We start from the raw sequence: 10,174 nt of genomic DNA on the forward strand, positions 1-10,174 counted from the left end.
TTATGTATGTAAAAAATAAATAAATGAGTTTGTATATATGTAAATTCCATTTTGAGTGAGGTGTCATTTGAGTAGTCTTCTCCCCCGGAGTGTTCTAACAGTAATAATCGCCAGCTAGAACAACATCTGTTGCACGAATAAGCCGGCTCGCCCGGTACTATACCACGAGCACACAGAAGACAGGCATAAAATGAAAATTATTCCGCGTTTCGTCTGATGAGTGTGTATGCCGGAGTCCGAAGTTTAGTCCTCCTTCTCTTCCAAAGGATGGAAAAAGAATGGGGATTTGGCAGTGGAGGGGACGCATAAGAAGGGGAAATATCCTCTTTCTGTGCGTTCCCTTCTCCGTTGATTAAAGGTAGACAACGCATCTGCAATTGTACATGTCGCTGTGTACCTCCACGACATAGTATTGCGTAAGTCGTTTGGCGACTGAACTCGCGGAGTTTCGAAGATTTACGTTGCCCTGTGTATGAAGGGCTTAAAAGAACGTCATACCTCAATTCTCAAACGCAAATGAAATATTTAATAAGCTTAACCAGAAGAATCCTTGTCGTCGTTAACTATTTCTGTGTCACGTTTAAAATGTGTATAAAACTCCTAGATTCTTTAAAACGTGGTAACAATCCACGTGCCCAAAGCATTAGGCGACGAGTGCGTAAAAAAATAATTTTAGGATTATTCTTGGTAAAAACTCCGCCAATGTTGGTGACGTAATCTTATAACAGAGGTGGCGAACCTGTACGTATCAACGTGCCATTTTTCTTTAGAAATGAGTTCATAGACGTGACGTCAAATAATTTTGACTATGATTTCGGAACATTGGGCAGCGATGGGATCACTCGTGTTTTGTGCACAATTTATGTTGTGACTAGTGACGTGCATAAAATATTGTATCCGTCATTCGGCACCTACTTTTGGGAAAAAATCCTATTGGGCCAAACCACACCACGTGCGGTGCCAAGACGAATGCAAACTTTATGATTGACATGGAAATAAAAACAAAATCCAATTTAAAATTATATTTGGATGTCATATTTCCAGTTACGGAAACGAATATCAGTTTGATATAGTGATATTTTTTTCGGTTTTCCATTGTTTTCATCTTTCATAAGTCTTCAACGGAAGGAGAAAAATCCATCATGATCGCAGAATACTGAGGTAGTTTTACTACATTTGTATGTATTAATTTGCACAGTTTTTTTCATATATACTTAATCAAAATTTTCTAAAAAATGTTTTCCAATGGTATTGCTTTCGTAATGATTTAATAAAAAATCTATAGTATTTTTCAATGTATTATTTTGGTCGTCTAATTTTTTATTTATTTTTTTCAAATTAGTGATCGTCGTTGACTTTTGTTGTATAATTTTTCGACATTTTGTTAACTTTTTTTGCAAATATTCTACATTGAGCGATTCTGAAAGGCTTTCGTTTTCTGATGAGGATATTGACGGACTACTGGGTGGTATGTCTTGATCGTTATAGCTCGTGCGTTCCGGGATATCATCTTCATTGATAGTTCCAGAGTCCTGTGGGTTAGTCTTCTGACCCTGTATAATTATTATTAAAATAATAAGATGACAATAAATAAAATCCAAAGTAACATTTGATGTTCGTTTATACTTTAATTAAATTAGTCTACTACAGCATTAATATATTTACCTTAAAACTTGTTCTAGGTTTTCTTCTAACGGTTACCTCTACTGGCGGAATGGACTGAATCTGTGTTTAAAAAAATGCATAATTAAACTTAACGAAACTTAACGTAACTTAACGAAAGTTACGAAGTATTCACTTTATCTAGGGAGGAATGTTGCTAAAAGCTACATCGAAAAAAAGGGATACCTTATACTTCGGCACGGCTGTTTTATCCAATCTTCGACGTTCAGTATTTCCTATAATATCATTCGAATCGAAATGTTCTGAACATATCACAGAGTTTTTTGTAGGCTTATAGAATTCCTCTGATCTTTCAGTAGCGACTATGGCTACCCATTTAGCAGCACGAAGTGGATTATTAGGGAAGCTAAAACAACAAAATATTACCAAATAAATGTACAACGTAAATTTACTCTATAAGTCATAAAAAGGTACGAAGACAGTTAATGTAAAGACCCGAACTTCGGTGAAATTCAGGATTACAGATAAATTCTAAGATTTATCAACTAGGTAGGGTAAAAGTCCTAAATGTCTTTTTCATCAGAGCATATTTTGTCCATTCGTAGCTAAAAAGCTACGAAAAGGTTAACGAGATTACTTTTGAAAAAATATGCCTATTATTTTCTATTACCGTAAATCCTATTAGTATTCATCAAAAAAATACTGTAAAGACGTTATAAGTAATAAACAAATCTTTATGTTGACGACTTCATAATTTTCAAACGTTTTACAATTGACAGTTAACTTTGACAGTGACACACAGCAAATCAGCAATGTAAAAAAGCAACATGTCAAAACTGTAAATACAAAACAAACCCGAATTTTGTGGATTTCTTTTGTAGTTTTAACGTGTTTCACAGACACAATAATAGAAATTCAGTTAAATTACACCTACGCATTACAAATAACCTCAAATTTCTTTATTCTATAGGCTGAACAAACAGATAAATATATTTATTATATTTACTCAAGCGTTTTTCTAGTGGCAAACAAAAATTGAATGTTTAAGCCAGTGGCATAAATATAATAAAACTTTAAATTGTTAAATATTTGATAAAATTAAAAAATAAAGAAAAATATATATTGTACTTGCCGAAAATATGATATTCCGTCAGCTAATTTACATTTTCGATAATTATTTCTGCAATTTCTAAATGCGCATTGTGGCATGTTGACATTGGCGTGATCGCGGCCAAACTAATTCAAAATAAGCTCTCATGTAGTTGTCAGGTGATTTGAAGTCATTTTAATGCCCTTGCCTTGCCTAAAGATATGGTTATCTAGTTTTACTAAAAATTTATTTTTGTCTTTTTGGATATGAGAGTTTAAAAGTAAACAGTCATATTTATTTTCACCATATTTTATAACTGAACTTCTATTTAATTATAATATAACTTTACTTAATAATATAATGTAAATGTTAACTTTAAACAGATCAATATTTTATATATATAAAAGAAAGTCGTGTTAGTTACACTATTTATAATTCAAGATCGGTCGAACTGATTTCGCTGAAAATTGATGGGGAGGTAGCTTAGAACCAGGAAAAGGACATAGGATAATTTCTACCCCGTTTTCTATTTTTTATTCCGCGCGGACGGAGTCGCGGGTAAAAGCTAGTTTAGTATTAAATGAAATTTTAAATAAGCTATTCAATCTTTAAGCAGTTGTTTTCAGCTTTTATTAAATTTTATGAAGGGCCATTCATTCTATATCTATTAATTTGACCTTTGAACAATATGTGTAGTTTTTAGTTACAGTCGTTCCAAGATTAACTTTTATGTTATTATATAGACCCAAGTTGACATTGTATTTTTTTAAAGAACAAGTTGGTCAGATTAGGGATTTCATTTTTTATACAGAACAAACCTTGATACAGTAGTCCTTACAGCAACTGTATGTTGAGTAATAGCAATCTTTTTGTAGTGACACAGAGGCCACCTGGACTATAGGACAGCATATGCCAAAATGGAAGATATGAGAATAAAGCACCAAGATGCCTTAGAAATCTTACACAGCGGTATTATTAACTAGGCTGGCTATATATAGGCTGAACATTTGTAGGAAAATTTTGATGTTATTTCCATGCTAAATTTCATAATTTTGTTTTTTGACATTACTTTATCATAAACTATTATAACAATTATTTAATAACAACTAACCAAATGGATAAAAGGAGTAATTAGTTCGAATTAAAGTTAAAGTTTAAAGCCATAATGAAATCCCGCCAAATGTGAGACGAACAAATGTGTTTCCCTTACCCTTTATAAAACTAATTACTCCATCCAAGTTGAATTACGCCTGAAGCAAAAAGTAAGTTATACATCCTATACTCTATAGGATAAAGTAGGGGTAGCCTATTATTGGAGGCCCAGAAAATGATCATGCTTTATAAAGTGTGTTTAGCCTTATTAGTATAGATAAAAAAAAAAACTTCCAAATATCCTTAAGAAAACTTTTATATTGTCGTTAACATTGTTGATTGTTATCGAGTTGTTAAAGTGTTTTGTAATCTTTTAATTTTAAATACACTTTGATCGCGGAGTAATTTTTGAGTATAGTTAAACAAGGAAACCGATGAGAGAGGTGCTTTCAGGATGTAAGGTTTTTTTCTTTATTTACCGACGACTTCAATAAACAATGATTTTTAAACCTATTTATGAAGGTATTTAATGCACTAGTATAATATAAAAAACAGAGATTCCTTATTTTTGTATCGTTGATTGAGAGTTGCATTTTGCTAAAATTAACATGACACGGCATTAAAGTGGCAACATTTGCATCAATGCGTTCCGGTTTAAGCAGACTTTGAGTTTTAATAATTCAAGAAGCATTATTTTGAAAATGATCCTATTTTTGTAAACTGGATTAATTATGCTAAAACAAATGAGAAGAATGCAGGAAATAATAAAAGAGTATTTACAAACAAGTTCTTTAGTTATGGTTGCTATTAATTATTGAGACTCTTTGACTTTGGTACCAATGTCAATGTAACTAAACGTTCAGTGCAATTGTCAAATCCAGATTAAGGAATTTTCTGAAAAGGCGTCTAAAGTACTGCTTTTTTTGGACATATTGCTGTGGTTTATAATTTAAAAATGTTAGCTTTGATCAATCGTATCCTTGATTGGATTAAAAGCTTATTTTGGAAGGAGGAGATGGAGCTCACTCTCGTCGGGCTGCAATATTCTGGGAAAACAACTTTTGTTAACGTCATAGCCGTATGTATTACACAAAACAATTATTTGTGTACTTTTTGCTTTCTCAGCAACTTTTTGTTCCAAATTCTATCACTCTATCAAATTGTAATGTGTCATTGTCCGGCGGACTAATCTGCCATTTGCTCCATATATTTTGTAATATGTATTCCTTTTCTGATTTATATATTACGTTTAATTAATTATTAAATCAGATATGAATAATAAAATAAATGCTAATCCAAAACTTTTATTTACATAAATTATATTTTTAGTTATAAAACATAATATTCTCACGATTATTATAATTTTATGTACGACCTATGATATTTAAGTTTTCTTTGATATCAATATGCACTGAAGAATTTATGCAAATTTAGGATTACCATAGAGGTATGAGGTAGGTATGCTTAGGTCATGACAAATGGCAATCTGTGAACTCTTGACTATCCCTCTGGGTTATAGTTAAGCATATATATTGAAGTGTTAATTGCCTATATATAATGTTGAAAAAATATTTAATTATTGTAAAATAAGAAATCTATCAGGCTATATTGTGTTAAAGTATTCTAAAAATGTGTAATAAACAATAATAAAATAAAAAATACACCTTACTTTTCCATTCAGTACACATGTACTGAAAGAAAGAATGAGATTTTTCATGACTCATTTGTCAGATTGTACATACAGTGTAATATGATACAATAATTATGTTTGGTTCCAATATGTATTGTAAATGATCACTATATGTTTATAATTTTATTATTTATTGAGCAACATGATTCCATTATTGAATAAAACAGGGAAGTTCAAAAAATTGCATAATTTAATTACATATTTAATATCAACTTGTGAAAAATTACAAATGTTGAAAAATGGTTTGGACTATCAAGGAGATTGGCCTACTGACAAAACTTTAGTCATTATTAACAAACATTATATGACTTACAGTAGGTTTCTGAGTTCAAAATCTCTGTATAAAGTTTATTGTCATTCCTGTTATCTTTGACAACAAAGAGATAGCAATATGATTTAAATGGAGTTTTTGGACTCGGAAACTCAAAGTAAAATTTCTCCAAAATATAAAGAATCTCAAAAACAGATTCTTTCAGTAATTTCGTTATAAATAGGTAATTAAAAAGCAGCGTACAGTGTAAATCGAAATCTTTATTTAGTGATTTAGATTATCCAATACTGTTCTTATTGAAGCTTTAATCTATTCAAATCAAATTGTTATTTCAGTGCACACACACACCATTTGTGTCTAGGACAAGTTTTGACCTTGAATGTCAGCATACTGGGTCTGTTGTTTTATTTGTTCACAACAAAGATAAGCTAACATGTTTAGATAATTCTCACTGTACCTTCAATAAAAATGTTTATAAAATAAAAATTCTACAACTTAAAGTCCTATATAATAATTATTGAAATAAGCTTATAAGTAGGCTATGTGTTTTTCCAGACTATGTTCTACATCTGTGCCAAATTTCATCAAGATCCATTGTGCAGTTCCGGAGATATCTTCAAGCACACATCCATCCATTTATTTAAACATTCGCGTTTATAATATTAGTAAGATAATCCAAAATTAACCATTTTCTTTGTTCAGTGTGACATTAAATATATTGAATTATTTCAGTCGGGACAGTTTAGTGAAGACATGATACCAACTGTTGGCTTCAACATGCGTAAAATTACCAAAGGAAATGTTACTATTAAGGTGAGTGTTAATTTCGACAAACCATTGTTTTTTGAAATGTTTGAAATTATATATTTTTTCTATTTGTGACACTTATTGCGGGTTTCTGAATTCAAGTCCCATTTTAAACATGTTGTTATCTCTGTTAACAGTTAATTGTATTGTAATTCCCAGGTATGGGACATCGGTGGTCAGCCTCGGTTCCGTTCAATGTGGGAGAGGTATTGCCGAGGAGTTAATGCTATTGTGTGAGTATGCTCATTGCTTACAATTTTATTATCTACTAGCGGTCGACTAGTACTTCGTCTGCGCAGAATTTAAAACATTAACCTATAATATGCCCTCTTGCATAAGCTACCTTCTCTTCAAAGTCTTTCCAGAGATTACCCGGAACAAACGCGGCCTTAACCTTTAACTATGGACGCGCGGTCTGACAGACCGCTCTCGTTTCTGAAAATTGTATTTACCCTACTTCCCCTCACTCCTCGCTCTTGTGACGTTTAGTAGCTTCGACTTTAGTGGCGAAACGACTGTGAAGAAGAGAAGTTGCATCGCTGGCTGCAATTTGGCTGAGAAATTTTGTTTTAAATTTCGCCTGCGGTCTGTGAGACCGCGAGTCCACGTTTTCAATACAAACATTTATTGACTGCGATTATATTTTTTATAGGATATAAGCAAAAAAATATCAAAAAACATAAAACCGAGAACTTCTGCGGCTAAACTAACTTCAAGGTCAACGTGGGACGGCCCAACAGATGTCAAAAAAAAAAAAAACGCATTGACGATCCTTCATTTGAAGATGAAATTAATCAAATGCTTTTCGAGTCAGATCAATCCGAAGATGAAAACAACGTTGCCGTTTGTTTAGTATTTGCTGTAGACATCAAACCTGAAATTATTCACTACTATAACTCCACTAAAGGAGGAGTAGACGAGACTGACAAGAAATGTTCTATATATAGCAGTAGCCGTAGAACAAGAAGGTGGCCTATGGTCATTTTCTATAGGATACTGGACTTGTGTGCAGTAAATGCTCACATTCTAAATGAAAGTGAATTCGAAAGAAGGAATTTTCTTAAGAAATTAGCCTCCTTGGTCGTACCACATATGCAAAGATGTGTAATCCATTTAAACCTTAAATTTGCCAAAGGAATTGCATATGACATTGAAGCGCGTTTTAGGAGCAGATCTGCCTATTGCGGAGCCCCCTACTTTAGAAATCGAGTGTTCGAAACGAAAGACCTACCGAATCTGTCCACCTAAACTAAAGAGGAAGACTAACTACACTTGTGTTGGCTGTAAAAAAGCTATATGCCTTCAGTGTTCTAAGCCTTTGTAAAATGACTGTCAAAAATTTTACTGATATTGGACCTTTGTCAGAATTTTTATGTTTCAAGTTTAGAAGTTGATTTTTTGTTTTTTATGTTTGGTATAGTATATACTTACAGATTAATGTGGTTTTTTTTTCAAGAAGTTATTTTTTTTTAAGTTGTAGTCTTTAATTTGATCTAAGGCAATTTAAGACTGAAAAGTGCCCTAAATGTGATTTTACATTATTATTAAGAAAATAAATGAATATAAGCTAAATTACATATTATAATCTTTTAATTTGATAATCTTTAGGTACGTCAAAAATAAAAAAATTAAATAAAATGGCAGTTTTCTTAAAAATATTACTTGAAGTTATAGCGGTCCGTGAGACCTCGCGTCCATGGTAGTGTTACAATATTTTGATGTCCACAGTTAAAGGTTAAAAACAGAAAGACAAAAATTAAAAAAACTGGTTATTCATTATTAGCTACCAATTTAGATTTTGTTTATTGTTTAACATACAGACTCTCCAATTTTATTAGTAGATACAATAAAAAACCAAAAATAAAATCTTACAACTTAAAAAAGTAATTATCATCAATTAACATCTATATAAATAAAAGAAAGTCGTGTTAGTTACACTATTTATAACTCAAGAACGGCTGAATCGATTTGACTGAAAATTGGTGGGCAGGTAGCTTAGAACCAGGAAACGGACATAGGATAATTTTTACCCCGTTTTCTATTTTTTATTCCGCGCGGACGGAGTCGCGGGTAAAAGCTAGTATCCAATAAAAAAGAGTTAAATCTTCTAATTAATCTTTAACTAGATGGTGTTGCTGTAAATATTATGTGGTGTGTGTGGTGACAGGTACATGGTGGACGCTGCGGACCCGGACAAGATTGAAGCGTCGCGCAATGAGCTGCACAGTCTGCTGGAGAAACAGCAGCTGACAGGAATACCTGTACTGGTGTTGGGCAACAAGCGAGACTTGCCGCACGCACTAGACGAGCACGGCCTCATAGAGCGCATGTAAGTACTCCACACACGCACCAAGTCTAGATATTCCTACATAAGGCTACTTAAATCGTCGACTTTAGTCGCTAAACGACTTACGCAATACAATGTCATAGTACACAACATACGTCGCCGACATTACTATCTATCATTGTCAAAGGCAGTCGCTCTCAACCTGTTTGACAAGATTGTTGTGAGAAAAGTTGCTGCAATTTTCAAAATGGCGGAATAAATCTATAGAATTGTTATATAGTCAATATGACGGTACTGACTTAATAGACAATTCAATGTTGTATGTACGGAGCGCGTAACGCGATTCACTATACACAACCATACAATGTTAGTTCTGAAGATATACGTCGCCTTGTGTACTAAGGTTCTTTTAGTCGCTTAATTTTAGTCGAGCTAATATTGAAATGTGAGTGATTTAAAGTGAAAAAAAGACTCTTTATTCCTATGTCACTGTCTTCGTCTCGATAATGCTAATAATGATATTGATTTGCAGTAATTAAAAAAGAATGACTTATAATTGACAGGAATCTATCGGCGATTCAAGATCGAGAGATCTGTTGTTATTCTATTTCGTGCAAGGAGAAGGACAACATTGACATCACGCTGCAGTGGCTCATCGCGCACAGTAAGTCCGGCACCGCGCGCTAGTGACGCCTTCGTCATGTCACGTCGCGTCACGTCACGTCACGTTACGTCACGCGGGCCTAACGCGGTCACGTCGCCTTTATACACTTCGATCGCCAACAGTTTAGCTAATGTCGATTAAAAAAAATATTTCAAAATTTCTTGCTTGAATATTTGGTCATTAACTTTTATTAAATCGTATTAATTTGTGTTTTTCAGTACATTTTGTTGATTACGAAACATCGATTTTGTATTTGAAATGTGCACATTTTCAGTTCTTAGCCAGGCTCATCGAAAAGCCTTTCTTTAGGAATAATAGATAACCGTAAAATATATGAAAATTATTCATCAGCCACTTTGTAATTTATTTATAAATAATTTTTAAGTAATTTCGAATATCACCGCTTCTTTAATATCTCTAACACGGCGGAATATTTGAACATCTACTTATTTTAAATCTTAGCTTAAAGTTGCATTCAATATTATTTTAATATGTAACAAAAGGCTAAGGCTAAAGATAGTAAATCTGCTCGTTAGAGTTCTTGAATTCGCCTTACTATGTGCGACTGACAACAATATTAAATGAATTGCGTACAAAAAATACGCTTTTTTACATTTTCGCTTAGTGGCAGTATAGTGTAATGTATTAAA

The 10,174-nt window shown here is 32.8% G+C and overlaps 1 protein-coding gene across 1 annotated transcript; it reads left to right on the forward strand.

Annotated features, from left to right (window-relative positions):
- Positions 1-4,651: 4,651 nt before the first annotated feature.
- Positions 4,652-9,869, forward strand: LOC106709853 (ADP-ribosylation factor-like protein 8). Its single transcript, XM_014501742.2, has 5 exons — positions 4,652-4,883; positions 6,499-6,579; positions 6,733-6,806; positions 8,741-8,902; positions 9,424-9,869. The coding sequence occupies exons 1-5, from the start codon at positions 4,761-4,763 to the stop codon at positions 9,545-9,547; spliced, it is 564 nt and encodes a 187-aa protein (XP_014357228.1). The 5' UTR covers positions 4,652-4,760; the 3' UTR covers positions 9,548-9,869.
- The last annotated feature ends 305 nt before the right edge of the window (positions 9,870-10,174 follow it).

This window comes from Papilio machaon, chromosome 6 (genome assembly GCF_912999745.1).
Source record: "Papilio machaon chromosome 6, ilPapMach1.1, whole genome shotgun sequence".
Lineage (NCBI taxonomy): Eukaryota > Metazoa > Arthropoda > Insecta > Lepidoptera > Papilionidae > Papilio > Papilio machaon.

Excerpts from the sequence above, each read along its gene's own strand:
- LOC106709853 (XM_014501742.2), top strand. The coding sequence starts at position 4,761 with ATGTTAGCTTTGATCAATCGTATCCTTGATTGGATTAAAAGCTTATTT. Across the intron at positions 4,884-6,498 it reads CTTTTGTTAACGTCATAGCC|TCGGGACAGTTTAGTGAAGA; the intron begins GTATGTATTACA and ends GAATTATTTCAG. Across the intron at positions 6,580-6,732 it reads AAGGAAATGTTACTATTAAG|GTATGGGACATCGGTGGTCA; the intron begins GTGAGTGTTAAT and ends TGTAATTCCCAG.